This window comes from Dioscorea cayenensis, chromosome 7 (genome assembly GCF_009730915.1).
Source record: "Dioscorea cayenensis subsp. rotundata cultivar TDr96_F1 chromosome 7, TDr96_F1_v2_PseudoChromosome.rev07_lg8_w22 25.fasta, whole genome shotgun sequence".
NCBI lineage: Eukaryota > Viridiplantae > Streptophyta > Magnoliopsida > Dioscoreales > Dioscoreaceae > Dioscorea > Dioscorea cayenensis.
In genome coordinates, this window is record NC_052477.1 from 25776707 (window position 1) to 25794737 (window position 18031).

The window sequence follows — 18031 nt, forward strand, 5'->3', positions numbered from 1 at the left end:
GTGCCGAAGACAGCGTTCCATACACGATACGGGCATTATGAATTTCTGGTCATACCATTTGGTTTGACTAATGCCCCAGCTGCTTTCATGGACCTGATGAACAGAGTCTTTAGATCATATCTCGACAAGTTTGTGATTGTCTTCATCGATGATATTTTGATTTACTCAGCAACTAAAGAAGAGCATGCTCAACATTTACGTACAGTATTGCAGATCCTTCGAGAAGAAAAGTTGTATGCTAAATTATCGAAGTGTGAATTTTGGTTGCAAGAAGTGGTCTTTCTTGGACATATAGTGTATGGGGAAGGAATTTATGTGGACCGAAATAAAGTTGAAGCAACCATTAATTGGAAACAACCAAAGAGTGTATCTGAAGTTTGAGGTTTCCTTGGTTTGGCAGGTTATTACCGACGATTTTATCGAGGGGTTTTCTAAGATTGCTGCACCCATGTCACAGTTAACTCGAAAGGAGATAAAGTTTGATTGGGATGAGAAATGTGAGAGTTGTTTTCAAGAGTTAAAGAATTGCCTGACTGTAACGCAGTGCTCACCCTGCCTACCAGTGATAAAGAGTTTGTAGTGTTCAGCGATGCTTCACGACAGGATCTTGGTTGTATATTAATGCAAGATGAGAGAGTGATAGCTTATGCTTCTTGGCAGTTGAAGAAGCAGGAATTGAATTATCCTACCCATGATTTGGAGTTAGCAATAGTGGTTTTTGCTCTGAAGATCTGACGACATTATCTTTATGGAGAGAGATGTTTGATTTATACGGATCATAAGAGTTTAAAGTACTTTGTTCACTCAGAAGTAGCTAAACTTGAGGTAGCGTAGATGGCTAGAGTTGATTAAGGATTATGATCTGATGATTGACTACCATCTAGGGGAAGGCCAATGTGGGAGCAAATGCTCTATGTAGGAAGACTTCAACTTCTCCAGCTTCTGCTATAGCATCTTATCGGTCTCAACTTGCAGTTCTTCAAGAACATGGATGTGAAACTTAAGATTGAGCCAAAGGAAGTTATGTTGGCAACTTTTGTGGTAAGACCGTCATTACTTGAGCAGATCCAAGAATCTCAGAGAACAAATGAAGAGCTAATGAAAGAAATACAGAGATTGGAAAAAGGTGAACCTAGTAAATTTGGGCTTCGCAGTGATGGTATTCTTGTTTTCCGGGGAAGGGTTTGTATTCCAAAGGATACAGGACTTAGAAGTGCTATTTTAAAGGAAGCTCATTCCTCAATCTACACAGTACACCCAAGAGCATTAAGATGTACCGTACAATCAAGGAAAATTATTGGTGGTCTGGAATGAAGTACGAGATCGCAGAGTTTGTAGCAAGATGCTTAGTGTGCCAATAAGTAAAAGCGGAGCATCAACAACCAGTGGGACTATTACAACCTTTGCCTATCCCAGAGTGGAAATGGGAGCATATTACTATGGATTTCGTGGTTGGGTTACCGCATACTCTTCAGGGGCATGATGTTGTATGGGTCATTGTGAACCGTTTGACGAAATCAGCCCATTTTCTGGCCATTCATACCAAATATTTTTTGGAAAGGTTAGTGAAGGTATTTATAAGCGAAGTTGTTAAACTCCACGGAGTACCTGTTTCAATTGTATCAGATCATGACCCGAGATTTACATCTCAGTTTTGGCCGAAGTTTCATCAGGCTCTGGGAACCACTTTGAGATTCAGTACTGCATACCATCCTCAAATAGATGGCCAATCAGAGCATACAATCCAGACACTTGAGGATATGTTGAGGGCTTGTGTTCTCAATTTCCAGGGAAGTTAGGGACAAGCATTTACCTCTTGTGGAATTTGCTTACAACAATAGCTTTCACGCAAGTATTGGTATGGCCCCTTATGAAGCTTTATATGGACATAAGTGCCGAACACCTCTTTGTTGGGGTGAAGTCGGTGAAAGAAAGTTGCAAAGTGTGGAATTGATTGAAGAAACCGTAGAAAAAGGGAAGGTAATTCAAGACAGGTTGAAAGTGGCCCAAGATCGACAAAAAGAGTTATGCTGACAACAAGAGAAGAGATTTAGAGTTCCAAGTGGGTGATAGAGTTTTTCTGAAGATATCACCTTGGAAAGGAGTCATACGGTTTCATAGCAGAGCTAAATCCTCGCTATATTGGGCCGTTCTTGATACTTGAAAGAATTAGGCCAGTGGTCTATAGACTAGAGTTGCCGCTAGAGTTAGAGAAGATCCATAATATTTTTCACATCTCGTTGTTGAAGAAGTATGTACCAGATCCGTCGCATACACTTGAAACACCCCCAATGGAACTTCAAGAAGATTTAACATTTGAAGTGAGACCTATCTGTATCCTTGATCGGCTAGAAAAAAAGTGCTTCGAGGAATGCTGGTGCCAGTTGTAAAAGTCCTTTGGAAAAGTGTCCGGATTGAGGAGTTAACCTAGGAACCTGATTAGTTCATGAAAGAGAAATATCCTGTTTTATTCAGTGAGTCCGATAAGCAGAAATTTTGAGGACAAAATTTCTCTAAGGAGGGTAGAGTGTGGTACCTTGTCCTGATTTTTTACCTTATTGCTCTTGTTTCACCACATGGGAAACTATCTCGCTTTCAGAAGTAGACTTATCCTCTTAAACTTGGTAATTTCCCCAATCCCAATCTATTGAATGTTAGTCTTCTAATTATTTAGATGTGTCATCCAAGCAATCATTGGCTTTTGTTAGTATGGACCTAACCTTGGTTCCTTAAGATTATATCTACTAGCTTGAAAACAGCTTTGTAAATCCCATGAACATAGAGGATGGGTATTATCAACCTCCGGAACTTTAACAATGTCTTTTGGAATAAAAAAATGGAACAAGTCTTACTCTAAGTAGTGTTTGTTTGGGTGTATTTTAATTTACATGTAACTAGAGTTACTTTACTTTTGAAAATCCTTTGTTTGTTTGGTTGATTTCCTAAATCTTGGTGTAAATGAAAATACTTCAAAACCTATTTTGGGTGTATTTGGTTTTACACCCAAAACGGGCATAAAACCAAATCCATCAGTTCCCACTCATAAGACCAAGCTCATCTCAACCCACCACCACCTCCAGTCACCATCATCATCACCTCTGGTGACAACCTTGCCTATCAAGTAATACCTTCCTTCCATCAATCTCTCCAGCAAGATCAATAGCTAGGGCATCATCATCAACAACTTCTCCAAGAAAAAAAAAAACATTCAATCTAAACAACAATATTATCCATTCATAGAGTTTATCATCACTTTTCTTGTCTTCATCCTATTCTCTTGTTCTCTTCTCTCAAGCTACATCTTTTCTCCGTTGCTTTGGATCCCTAACCCTGCTTAAGCTTCCTTTGTGTTTTCTTTTTTACATATGATTTTGTATTATTAGAGTTTAAAGGGCATTTCGAAAGGAATTGATTTTTTTACAATATGTTAATGATCAATATCAAAACTATGTTTTTTTTTTTGCATTATTCAAATGCAATTGATGATAGTACTGTGCAATAATTGAGTTTTGAATGAGTAATAACAATAGTAGAAATAAATCTCTAGTTAATAATTTTAATAATTATCTTAATCATAAAATTAATAATTAAAAAAAATTAATAACATAATTATAATAACTAAAACAATATCTAATGAGATAAATAATAACTATTTTCATATCTAGATTTATAAATTTATTCAACCAAACCCCAACATCTTATGATACAGTGTCTTCAATTACATTCAACAAAACACTAGATTTAGTTTTATTGTATTTTAAAATCCAAGTATTTTCAGTTACATTATAACTAGAAATCCACTGCATTGCAATTATGTTCATCCAAACACTACCAAGTCTCTAACCACATCTAGTTTTGGTCACAAGTCATATAATCCAATAAGTATTATAAGGGTTTCCTTTGGAATCTCTACTACATCCCCTTATTAGGAAAATCATTCTTCTAGGTGAGGATTCTTTAATTTTACCAACCTATTCATTTCTATATTAACCCTATCTTTAGGAAGGAGCCTCCATCTCACCTTCAAAATATGATATCATTTTAGGTATATATTCAGTCTTTTTAACTACCACATGTCATTTAAACTTACAATTATTTATACAGATTGAATCTTGGACCTCAAACCCTCTGCAGACTTTGTAATCTTGAATTTGAAACTACTAAGCATCTCTTCCATACCTGTCCCAAGGCCCATGCTCTTTGGTGTTTTGTTAGCTTATTTGTTGGTAAGCGCATTCTCTTTCGGGATGGATTTTCGTCTGGCAGCTGGCTTTGTCCGTTCAACTCTAACTTTGATAAACATGATTAATCGGTCATTGCCACTGCCTCTTGGTTATTATGGAAGGCTAGATGCAACCTTATTTTTGGTAATGAAGTTCCTGATCTTCAACACATTCCTATCAGAGCCATTCTCTCAACTTGGTAAAAATCTTATTCTGAACAATTTTGTTTTTTCTGACTCCCCTTTTCTCTTTGTTCGCTCTGTGGGTTCTGGTGAGGTTGGGGTGTTTGGAACAGGTTTCTATGTTGTGGACTTTAATTCCCAGTTTGTTTGTGCTAGTTGCTACACGATTTTGGCGGAATCGGTTCTTGAAGCTGAAGCTTTGGCTCTCATTGCAGCGCTGGGCAGCATCTTTGCGTCGGATATTCCCATTAAGACAATCTTTTTGGCCAGTGCTGATCTTCATAATGCTATTAAGGATGGTAGCTCTCATCATGCTTGGAGAATCAACCCATTATTTATCAGCATCTCCGATTATATTCTTGGTCTTGGCCAGACGTCTATCCATCTAATTCCGATTGATTGGTTAGCTGCTGCTTCTTGTCTCGCCCTCCTTGGACTTAATTCTCATGATATGACTTTATTCTTTCAAGACAGGGATCTCCCCTATTGGCTTATGAAGCAATTTACTAGGTTCGGTGTTGGTCTATAATGGCTAGTTATTGTTACTTTATTCTGTTGTTGCTTTGTTTTTTGTTTTAGGTTTCTGGCTTGGTTTCTTTGTTTGGTTTTTTTAGCCTTTGGGCTTTGGTTTGTAATTTAAACTAATCGTATTTTTTTCTTGTTATTAATAAAATAGCTCCTAGAGCTCTTTCCCTCCAAAAACTACCACATGTTTATGACTCTATGGGGAAGGTCTAGTCTACATGGATGCTTAAGCTGGGCTCCATATTAGAGAATCCTGAAAGCTCCTTGTTTTGACTATTTGTTGGAACATTTGTCTTAAGAAAAATTAATAACCATATTTTTAATAATGGCTACAATCCACCTTAATTTATTCTCATTAAAATTAATCATATGTTATTTCTTTGATTATCAATAGCCTCATATTCGAAGAGGACTAAGGTTGAGGCCTTCATTTTCTAGCATCAAGTGCAACCTCGGCTTAATGAATTCTTCTTCCAGTGTGGGCAACTCTACTAGTATAACTATGACAAAAGAAGGCCAATGCTCTCTTGCATGTGTTATTACTGTTAATACAGGGATCCACTACCCTAACTTCTCCATAACTCGAGTTGTAGGGAAGGATTGGCTTAGGATATATAAGGCTAGGGAGATTGGCTCTCATAGGCAATGTGGGACTATGGACCAAGTTAACCACTGCGTTCCAACACTCCCCTGGCCCATAGCGAATGTGGGACCCAAGATCTTAGTCACGGCCGATCGAAACAATAGCTCTGATACCATGTTAATACAGGAATCCACCACCCTAACTTTTCCATAATTATTACAAACTGATGGTTTCCACCTCTGATTGTCTTCTAAGAGCTTACTTTCATAGTTTGTTGTCTGTAAGACCCAATCACTTTGGATGATTATAGTTACCTCACATATCATCTTATGTTCTGTTTCAATCATTCACAATACCCAAATTTAATGATTAGTTGCAATTATAATTTTCTTCCTCAATGACAATGGATGAGTAAGGTTACTTGAATTTTTATAAAGTTCACTTAATGAATGAGAATTTCAAAGAGCTAAAATATATACAACAATCACAAATTTCCCAATTATGCTGAAGTTGCTATGAAGAAAGACATTTATTATGTTGAGAAAATCAACACTATATTTATATATATGAGAAAGTGGATAAACCACATATATTAATCAAAAACTAAGGCGGTACAAAAACTGAAAAGAACATGTAAAAAAAACCTACACAAAAACAATATAGGACAAAAGCACAACACAAGACCGACAAATGGATAACAACATAACACACAAGACCAACAAATTCAACATTACATTCAAAGAATTGAGAAAACATTGTGAAATTCAGATTGAAATCTGAATTTCATTATTCAAATACACAAATTACAAATAAAATTAGGATGATTATTTTTAACCAAATGGATAGTAGCCCTTCTTGTTGAGGATCAATTGCTTGATATTAGCCAACTTGCTGCTTTCATGTGCATGGCACCACTCTATCAACAATGGACATTTCACTATCTCCAAATGCCATAGTTTTGGAGGAATTTCTTGGGCTGCAGAAAATTGCAGCTTAGGGCAGTTCTGTATCTTCAAACTTTGAAGTGATGCAATCTGCTGCAGTCCCACTCCATTGAATCCCTCACAGCTGCGCAATCCATTGAACTCTAGTGTCTGCAGTGAAGGAAATGGAACAATGCACACACTTTTATCACCATAGAACTCAGCACCAATCCGCTTCACCTTCACAAAATCTTCAATGCAAAGAGACTTCAGTGATGGAAGCTGTCCAAGTGGTGGCAGAACTTTGCAGTTATAGCAACCTTTCATTGTGATTGACACCAATTTAGAGAAGGAACTGTTTCCCAACCATTTTGGAAAACTACTTCCTTTGTAAAATAGTATGACTAACTCTTGAACGTTCTGGTGAGGCTGGAGGTGCTCAAAAACCATGTCTTGAAAATCAGTAACTTTTCTGTTGCGCCATATTGTCTTCTTCCTTGCTTTCTTTGGGTCGACAGACCGAGCTTGTACGTCGATTCTTTCAATCCATGTGTCATCTGAGTCTTGAGAAACTACTGACGCCTTGCATTCCCCGAGATACTGCTCTTGCAGCATTGCTGTCACGTTACTTTCTTCAACTTCTACTCCATGAAGCATGAAATCCTCCAACGTCCATCGATCAAGGCCCTCACTGTGCAAGTCATCATATTTCCAAGACCATTCTAGAGTCAACTTCTCAATATACTGTTTTCCCACCAAGTTGGCTTCCTTTGCATCTTCAGCATTCAAGACATTGTGGAGCCCTGCAATGTGAAGCTCCCCTTTGATGTTCTCCAAGTGCTTCATCTCGATGATGACATAATGCTCAATGTTTCTTCCCACATAGAAGACTGGTAATGTTTGAAGCCTTGTTAACTTACCGATTCCGCAAGGAAGAAGAACGAATCTAACGCTTTTTGGAATTTCAAGATGGTGTAGGTTGATTAGTCTTGCAATTTCCTTTGGTAGTTCTCGAAGATCAAGACAATCCTGCAATTCTAAGGTTTGCAAGTGGTGAAGTTTGCAAATCGATGCCGGCAACCTTCTGATATTGGTTTTATTGAGACCGAGAAAGCGCAAGCTCTTCAAATGGCCTATTGAATCTGGCAAACTACTGATACCAATGTCACTCAAGTCCAGTGCCCGTAAGCATTGCAACATCAGAAATAAATCATTTGGCAATGAAACATGCAAGAGATGATTGTTTAGATAGTAGTGAAAATCCCATTCATGTTCTGGCTTTTTGATAACTAGAAATTTGTTAACGATCAGAAATGTCCGCAGTGCAGTAGGTTCAGATAAGGTCTGGAATTCAACAACCGTATGACTATCTTTCGGGATCATCGATAAGTGACAAGCTTCCTTAGGAATGGAGCAGATGTTTTCACAGTTTAAAATAGAGCATTCTTTTTCTGAAATAGATAGTATGAAGTCATGAATGAGATGATGAATCACAAATGTATGCTGATCCATATATGAGAATTGAAAGAATGACCTTCTAAATAATTCATCAAAGTACTCAAATCCTGTTTCTTCTAATGTTTTGCCATCTAAAGGGTGAACAAATCCTTGTGCGATCCAGAGATGGACTAATCGATCTTTCTTGAATAGATAGTTTCTAAGAAACAATGAACAATATTTCAGACACACTTGCAATGGCACTGGTAACTGATAGAAGCTCAATTTTACTGCAGAAAAAATATCAAATGCTGTTTGATTACTTCCCAAGATAGAATTCCACATCATGTCATTTGTTTCAGACCATAGAAGGGCTCCAAACATCTTCACTAACAAAGGCACGCCACTAGACTTTTTGACAATCTTTTCCCCAATAGCTATCAAGTTCTGACTAACGTTAGTTTGCATACAATCAAATGCATGATGCTGAAATAGAAGCCAACTAGTATCATAAGGCAAACATTCCAAGTGAAAGAACAATGTTGATTGGGTTAACTCCGAAAGCAACTCATCCTGTGTGATTAAAACAACTTTACTCCCTTCTAGACCGACATCTAATAGAACTCGTAAACTCTCCCAAAGGCTTTGTTTCTCAGAACAGAAATCATCTAAAACAATAAAAAACCTTTTCCCACTCAACACATACTCAAGATTTCCTTGAAGGGAATCCAATCCATACGAAAAGCAAGTTGTTAGTGTTACAGACTCTATGACTGCTCTGATTAGCCTCATTTCATCGAAATCTTCAGCAAAATGAACCCAACCCCTTGCTCTAAAATGCTCACACACCCTTGAATCATTGTACACCATTTGAGCAAAGGTTGTCTTCCCAACACCGGGAACACCCACAATTGGAAGAACACTAAACTTATCTGGTCCTTCAGACAATAACATTTCAACTAAGTTCTCCCTATCATCTTCCCTCCCATAAACAACAGAATGGTCTACATTTGGGACATACAAATGAAATCTCTCACCTACCCTTAGTGACAAGCTTAGAGACTCTTTTCTATGTGAAATATCATCTAACTTCTCAATCATCTCTTTGATACTAAACACAAGAGAAGGGGTCAAACTGCATACCTCCACTCCACATTGATGAAGTTCAATATCAAGATCATCCAGTATGTCTTCAGCATTATAGACAGCAGATTTGAGCTCCTTCAGCCAACTTTGAGCATCTCCATTGTTGCATGCTTGCTCATCAACATCACTGAGAAGTTCTTGGATTCCCTTAAGCAATTCCTTCATCTTCTTGAGATCTTGCTGATCAGTGGCACATAGATTGGATGATGATGGTGATGATGTTGATGATGAACAGGAAGGCTTTAGTATGAGATAATCCAAGTGGTGGATCATGTTTATGGTTGAACATAGAATGGTGGAAGCCATTGAGATTGAAGACCAGAGAAAGTGGGAAGAGAATGGTGAGTGTTGTCAGTGCAGAGATCCTGTACTTATAGTTCCATGTAGATAGATTTGGGAGCATGAAAGTCAACGGTTTTGCCTCCTCTCCAAGCTTTGTATTGTCTCCTCTCCAAGCTTTGCATTAAGAAATGGAGGCCTCTTCCCCAAGAATCAGTTTCTCCTATATTGTTTTTTTATTTATTTACTTATTATTAAATTAAATCATTGCAAGGAGGAAAAATAAACAGGTGCTTGTTATAGGGTAAAGAAATTGATAGTTTTTATGAAATATTTATTATATCAAGAACCTATATATTCTTTTTTTTTTTACGAAGTAATTAAACTACAGTTTATTAAATAATAGAAACAAAATACAATAGTCTAAAAACAGAAAGAGCTCAAAATAACAGTACAAGCCTATATATTATTAGAAAATATGCGAGTATAATTGGTTTTTTTTCGAAAAAGTAGATAAATCACATACATTAAAAAATAAGAGGGTATAAAAAAGACTTCAAAAGCAAAAGAGAAGAAAAACAAACTCAAACGACAACATTGACTAACCGTGGAGAATCAACAACATACCATAGGTATTTGGTTAATCATTAAAAAAGAAATTGATATATCATATTTAATTAAAAAAAAAAGAAAGAGTATAGAAGTTTATAACATACAGATATAACACATCCACTAGTAACGAAGGAAGAAAGCAACAATATGGAGATATAGAAAATAAAAACTTATCCTAAAGTTGATACCAAGGAGAGAGTCATCCCAAGAATGCAAAGGCTAGTTCACACTTTCAAGAATCCCCAACATCTAGATTGGACGTGAACTCTTCCAGATCATTTGCTCTGTTTATGTGAGACCCCAAAAACTCTAAGCTTCTCTAGATAGTCTGAATAGAATCCTACAGTTTTGGTACTAGTGGGCCCTATATGGGCTCTATATGGGCTTAGGGGTCTAACACCAAAAAGTCTCAAGACTTAGTAGCTCAACCCCTATACCTATATATAAACTCATTACACTTCTATCACACAACCGATGTGGTACAATATTTCCAACACCCTCCCTCAAGTTCAACTCGGTCGAACTTACTCAGACTTGTACACCAGAGGCCTGTTTACCAGGACTTGTACACTACTTTGTGTCTCAGAGGTCCTACACACATGGACTTGTACACTACTTGTGTCTCAGATGTCCTTTTTTTCAATATATATATTGGGCTCCACAATATTTTCTTATTTTCTTGATGTTTCTCTACTTTACAAGAGCTTAAATAGCTAAACAATTACAAGGTAAGTAATCTCTACAATTAAGATGTAATCTTTACAATCATGGGTGCAATCAACCAAAATAGAATATCCTAATATAGCCTAATCACAGCTATAATCACAGCTATATAAAAGATTTCTTATAGCTAATATACATAGTTGTATACAGCTATTATTTAGTAGGCTATATTTCAACACTCCTCCTCAAGTTGGCATGAAAATATCTTTCAAGGCCAGCTTGAAAATTAAACTATCAAACTGTTTCTTCTGAAGACCTTTAATTAAGATATCTGCTACTTGGTCTGTGGAAGGAATATACACCATGCAAATAACTCCTCGATCAATTTTTTTCTTTAATGAAATGCTTGTCTATCTCCACATGTTTTGTTTGATCATGAAGAACTGGATTGTGTGAAATGGCAATTGTTGATTTATTATCGTAGTATACTTTAATCGATGGTGGGGAAGAGATTTTCAATTCTTCAAGAACTCTTCTAATCCACAAAACTTCACAGATTCCATGAGCCACCGATCTAAACTCAGCTTCTGCACTACTTCTAGCCACAACACTTTGTTTTTTTACTTCTCCAAGTCACCAAGTTTCCTCCTACAAAGGTGCAGTATCCTGAAGTAGATCGTCTGTCTGTAACACTCCCAACCTAATTTGCATCTGTAAATGCCTCGATCTGTAAGTGCCCATTATTTTTAAAAATCAATCCTCTTCCAGGTGTCCCTTTTAGGTACCTGAGATTCGGTAGACAACATCTAAGTGTTCAAAGTTTGGAGAATGCATAAATTGGCTTACCACACTAACGGCAAAGGCGATATCAAGGCGAGTGTGTGAGAGATAGATTAATCTTCCAACGAGTCTTTGATATTGGTCTTTGTCAACACCAGCAACTGTATCACTTACTTGTAGTTTTTTATTAGGTTCAATTGGAGTTTCAGCTACTTTGCATAGCATCCCAGTTTCACTGAGTAGGTCAAGTACATACTTTCGTTAATTGATAAAAATCCCTTCTTGTGATCTAGCAAACTCAATGCCAAGGAAGTATTTCACTGGCCCCAAGTCTTTAGTTTCAAATTCAGTGGCAATTCTTGCTTTCAACGTCTCGATTTCTTTAACATCATCACCTGTAAGAATAATATCATCGACGTAGACAATGAGTATAGCCAATTTACCTGCCTTTGAATGTTTATAGAACATATTATGATCGGCTTGACCCTGAGAATATTCATATCCTTTTATGGCCTTCCCGAACCTTTCAAACCAAGCCCGAGGGGATTGCTTTAGTCCATACAAAGATTTCTTCAATCTACAAACCTTGTTCTCGCCAAACTTCTTCTCAAAACCTTGTGGGAGATCCATAAAGACTTCTTCTTCCAATTCGCCATTGAGGAAAGCATTTTTTTACATCAAGTTGATGCAAAGGCCAATTACAATTTGATGTTATGGATAGAACGACACGAATCGAATTTATCTTGGCTACCGGGGCAAAGGTCTCCTGATAGTTAATCCCGTAAGTCTGAGTAAATCCCTTTGCCACAAGTCATGCTTTCTATCTTTCAACACTTCCATCAGCCTTGCATTTACAATAAAAACCCACTTACATCGGACGGTGGTTTTGTTCCTTAGCAAATCAACAACTTCCCAAGTCTCATTTTTCAAAAGAGCATCCATCTCCTCCTTGACTGCTAACCTACAGGTCGGACTATTGAGTGCTTCCTATATTGTTCTAGGTTCAGACAAGTTAGAGATTTTTGACAAAAAAACTTTTGTGTTTGTATGTAATTTTTTGATAAGACAAATATTTTGCAATAGGGTGTTTTGTTGTACAAGAGCGGAATCCTTTCCTATTGGCTATAGGAAGATCTAGATCTACTATATCCTGATTTTGAGATTCTATAGATGTAAAGATGGGATCAAGGTTTGAAATTACCTATGTTTCTTGAAGACCATTACTCGGTTCTTGATTTTTGGAAGAAACCAAAGAATCAATTTGGGCAATCTTCCTTTCATGAAACCTTCTCCTAGAATAAACCAGAGGCTCAGTTACAACTTTTCATAGTATTTCTCCCCCTTCACTAGGCAAAATAACTTTTGGTATCTGATGACTAGGATTCTCATTATTTTTATTATTTTGACCCATTATTTCCTGTTCTTGTTCATCAAAGACATTTGGTGTTAAAATCATTTTAGGTAATGGTTGAGATACTTGCCAAAAATCATCCTTATTTAAAACATACTCCTCATGAAGTTGATTTTTATTGAAAAATGGTATCTTTTCCAAGAAGATTACATCCATACTAATGTAGGTTTTCTTTGAAATAGGATTAAACATTTGTACCCTTTTTTATTTGGAACATATCCGATAAAAATACATTTTTCAGATTTAGGATCTAGTTTTGATAGAAACTTGGTTGGACTATGAACAAAGCATGTGCATCCCAAAGACCTTTAAATGAATGTCTGATGACATTCGAAGAATTGGAAATGTTTCTTTTAATTTGTTTAGCGGAGTCATGAATTTTAAAACTCGAGTAGGCATTCGGTTTATCAAATATGAAGATGTTAAAACAACATCCCCCCACAAATATTTGGGAACATTCATTGAAAACATGATAGCCCTAGCAACTTCTAGTAAATGTCTATTCTTCCTTTCGGCAATCCCATTTTGTTGTGTTGTATCACGACATGTAGATTGGTGAATTATGCCCTTGTTCTTTAGAAACTCCCCTAAACATTCATTAAAATACCCGGTTCCATTGTCTGATCTAAGGATGCAAATTTTTGTTTGAAATTGAGATTCAATCATGTTGTAAAAATCCTTAAAAAGTTTTTGAACTTCAGATTTCCTGCTTATAAGGTAAACCCAGCATATTCTAGTGTGATCATCATTAAAAGTTACAAAACCTTTTTTCCCGGATAATGTTTTTATTTTTGAAGGCCCCCAAACATCACTATGAATCATAAAAAATGGTTTTGAAGGATAGTAAGGTTTAGGTGAAAACTTTGTTCTATGGATTTTTGATAAAAAAAAACAAGTTTCACATTGAAGTAAAGAGCAATCAACACCTTTAAATATATCAGGAAATAAATGTCTCAAATAAGAAAAACTAGGATGACCAAGTCTAAAATGCCATTGCATTATTCTGTCTGAAGTAGAGTTCAAACTCATACTACTATTAGCTTGAGCCTTTTTATTCCTAGGAGTGGTCTCATCAAAATAGTAAAGCCCGCCTATCTCTTTAGCTTTCCCAATCATCATCCCCAAGCTCTGGTCCTGAAAAACACAAGAAGAATCACAAAAAATAACACAACAGTTAGAATCTTTTGAAAGTTTGCTGACAGACAAAAGGTTACATTTGAGTTTTGGAACATGGAGTACAGATTTAAGACTTATTCTCTTGGATAGATTAATGTTTCCTTTCCCAGCAATAGGAGAGAAACTACCATCAGCAATACGAACTTTTTCATGGCCAAAACAAGGGTTGTATGAATGAAATAAGTGAGATAATTTTGTCATATGATCAAAAGCTTCAGAATCAATAATCCAAGGGTTTGATTTGCTACCTGAATGAACCATAGAACAATTAGGAATACCACTAGTCTGATTAGAATTTAGCAGTTTCAGGAGTTGATCAATTTGCTCCTTGCTAGACAAGCTGGGTTGTTCAGCTACGGCATTTGCAGAGGACTGTTGGTGTTTGTTCCTTGGCTTCCATTCTGCAGGTTTACCATGAAGATGCTAGCAAGTTTCCCTAGCTAGTGTGGCGTGGTTTGTTGCAATGGTCACACCACACACGGGGTTTCCCTTCATTCCTTTGTAGGTTTGGACCATTCCTCTTGCTAATATAGGCCTCGGCAACATTGAATGCAGAACTTTCAGTTGGGTTTGCTGATGGTGTTTTTCCTGAGCATTACACTTCGTCGGGTTTCTTCACTACGGACCTCAGAGAAAACCTCGTTGATGGAGGAAAGAGGGTTTCTCCCAATGATTCTGCCTCTTACTTCATCAAATTCCACATTAAGGCCAGCAAGAAATTTAAAAACCCTATTTGCATCGACAATTGTTTTATACAAATTGGCATCATCAAGGCACTTCCATTCTTGATCATTAAATAGATCCAAATCTTGCCAAATCCTTTTCAAAGAATTGAAATATTTGGTAACAGAGTCATTACCTTGATAAATATTACCAAGCTTCAGAGAGAGTTCATAAATCTGAGATTGGTTACCCAAATCAAAATACATTTGGGTGACATTATCCCATAGTTCCTTTGCTGTAGAATAGCACATGTAGTTTGCACAAATGTCCTCCTCCATGGAATTCACTAACCATGTCATCACTATAGAATTTTCAGCATCCCATGTGGAATAGGCTGTATCTTCAAGAGCTGGCTCATTTTTTTCTCCCGTCAGGTAGCCAATTTTTCCTTTTCCACTGATGTACAAGCGTACAAACTGAGACCAACGAAGGAAATTCTCTCCATTCAGTCGTATTGTAGTGATTTGGACTGGGTGAGAATCATGTGTTTCGGGAGTTCTCGTCTGAGTGTTGGGCTGGTTCATAGAGAGAGATTTGTGGCTTCAGAAACAACATCAGACATGATGGAAGATGGCTAGGAATAATGCAGATTTAGGGTTCCCAGGAATTAAAACAATTCCTTCTCTGATACCAGATCAAACATGAAGAAGATTTTCTTATTTTCTTGATGTTTCTCTACTTTACAAGAGCTTAAATAGCTAAACAATTACAAGGTAAGTAATCTCTACAATTACGATGTAATCTCTACAATCATGGGTGCAATCAACCAAAAATAGAATATCCTAAAATAGCCTAATCACAGCTATAATCACAGCTATATAAAAGATTTCTTATGGCTAATATACATAGTTGTATACAGCTATTATTTAGTAGGCCATATTTCAACAGGAACTGCAGATATCCTACAATTTTTCCAAGATCTCCACAAAGCATTAAAAGAAACATGATAAAAGGGTAATCTAAGTAAGGAACAAAATTAGTTAAAAATCGGTGCAATGGAAAGGCAACTGATGAATAGTGATCAACCAAGTCAATGTCTGAATAACAAAGGAAGCATGTCAATAATCTATTACATCTCTCTTAGCCAAGTTCTCCATTGTCAGAATCCGGTTGTTCCAGGCAATCCAAGCAAAGATGTCAATTTTTCAAGGATAACAGATTTTCCAAATAACGAAGGTCATGTCAAAGTGTACTCTACTGTCAATTAAGAGTTAATAGAAGAATGAGACAAAAAAAACATCCATCTAAAATTCAAAGCAAAACCATGCAGTCTCTAATGGTTTCAATGGTAGTTGTAGAGAACGACCTAGGACCCACACCAAGGTGAAGAAATGGAGATCTTCCACCATCATTTACAGAGGAGGGCATTATTAAAATCTTCACTATTTATAATTCCTTCCATATCCCCATTATTCCTGAGGTTTGTATAACCTCCTCTACCCTATTATCCTCCAACCTATCTTGTCAATAATTTGTTAATATTTTTTTTTTAAAAAAAAAGTGATTTAATTTTTTAAAATAAAATAATACTTATCTATGTTTGTCAAGATGCTAGTTCAAGTTTTATCCAAAAAAATACTAGTTGAAATAAAAAGTGCATTTATAGTTTTTTAATAACAATAATAATAATAATAATAATAATAATAATAATAATAATAATAATAATAATAATAATAATAATAATGATGATGATGATGATGATGATGATGATGATAATGATAATAATAATAATAATAATAATAATAATAATAATAATAATAATAATAATAATAATAATAGTAATAGCAAGGATGTTTTCAATATTTCATTTTAATTTTGAAAAATTTTAGATAATTATTTTTTATCAAATGAGTTCTAGGATTAAATTTTTTTGCTTTTAACTTTGTTGTAAGCTTTCTGTAAAATTGCCTATAGGAAATTTATCAAATAATTTTTTTTAATTAAGTGGATAAACTATAGTTTATTGAATTGTAAACTAAATTTAAAAAAATGAATAAATCACAAAATTAAAATTAAAACAATTTTTTAAGGAAAAAAAAAGAAGTGCATCAAAAGAAAGGAGATACAATGGATCTCAGGAGAGAAAAGAACATCAAAGAGAGAAAAAGGATAACATAGAAACAAATGGCATGTTGCTAGGCCTGCTAGCAACAGATAATATATAAAGGAGACACCAAACCACAAGCTAAGCAAACACCATGACTTCTTAGAAGAAGAATAAGGCATAGTCATCTCCCCAAAAGTGTCCCAAAGCAAGTGCTAACTTGACGTGACTAGCCCGATCTGTGTGATGTCGCAAGTTCCTCAAAATCACTTGTCTCTTCCAAGGGATCCCAAAAAGTCAAGACTACACTTTAACTAAATTCTCCATACAAAGACCTATGATAAAAACATATGATCAACTTTAAGAATAATTGAGGCCATCAAGAGTGACTGAGTTAAATATGTGCACATTTCCCACTAGCCAAATGTTCCTAATAATGGCTTTTTATAATAGGTCCCATGTGGCTTTGACTAGGTCATGAAATCTGAGTCTCCAAGGATCCCAAAACTCCCAAGAATATTTAGTCATTGTGAAAGCTCAAAGACACACGCCAAAGTAGTGCAAAATGCACTTCATGAAGGGCATTGAAGGAAGAGGAGGTCAATAAATTCAATCAATATGTTGAAATAGATACAGGTAAAGGTCAAAACTGAATTAAATCTCCTAGCTATGAGATTTTCTAGAGTAAGATTTGTTATCCCAAACCAGCTAGGTGAAGATGTTGATTTTCCTCAAGCAGGCACACTTCCAAATTTGCAATGTGTCCTAGCACAAACAACCTTTGTCATAGAGGAAACCATAACAAGATTTGAAAATGAAAACACCCGATAGGAGTGAGATTCCACCACTTGGTATCCCTATTATTATGTGAGGCCCCAGAAGTCCAGGCATTGATTTCAAGTAAGACTAGCTCAGTAAAAGAGGTGGACTCCAAGAAAGTGACAAGAAAATTCTTGATAATACCTATTGGAAATTGGATGGATGAAGGCCTTAAGCCAGAGATACCTAGGCACTTGATCATTAACCCAACAATCCCACCAAAATAAGATGGTCTCATCATCCTTAATAATTGAGGTAAACAAGCTTGAAGGTAGGTAGACAAATCTGAATGTTGTTCCACATGAAGGAAATTCTATTAGCCTATTTTGGATGCAAGTTCTAGGTGTGAGCATTGGGGAAGTAGTTGAATTGGATGGCTTTGAATCCACACCAATTCACTTGGGAAAAAACCTTCCACCACCACTTACCATGGATGTCAAGGTTACATGTAATATTTAGAATGCCTCAGATGCCATGCTCCTTGGGCTTGCAAAGTCATGTCTAA

General features: G+C 36.2%; 1 protein-coding gene across 1 annotated transcript; it reads right to left on the reverse strand.

Moving 5' to 3' along the window:
* Positions 1-6343: 6343 nt before the first annotated feature.
* LOC120265242 (putative disease resistance protein At3g14460) lies at positions 6344-9325 on the reverse strand. Its single transcript, XM_039273123.1, has one exon. The coding sequence runs from the start codon at positions 9323-9325 to the stop codon at positions 6344-6346; it is 2982 nt and encodes a 993-aa protein (XP_039129057.1).
* Positions 9326-18031: the final 8706 nt, after the last annotated feature.

Excerpts from the sequence above, each read along its gene's own strand:
- LOC120265242 (XM_039273123.1), bottom strand. The coding sequence starts at position 9,325 with ATGGCTTCCACCATTCTATGTTCAACCATAAACATGATCCACCACTTG.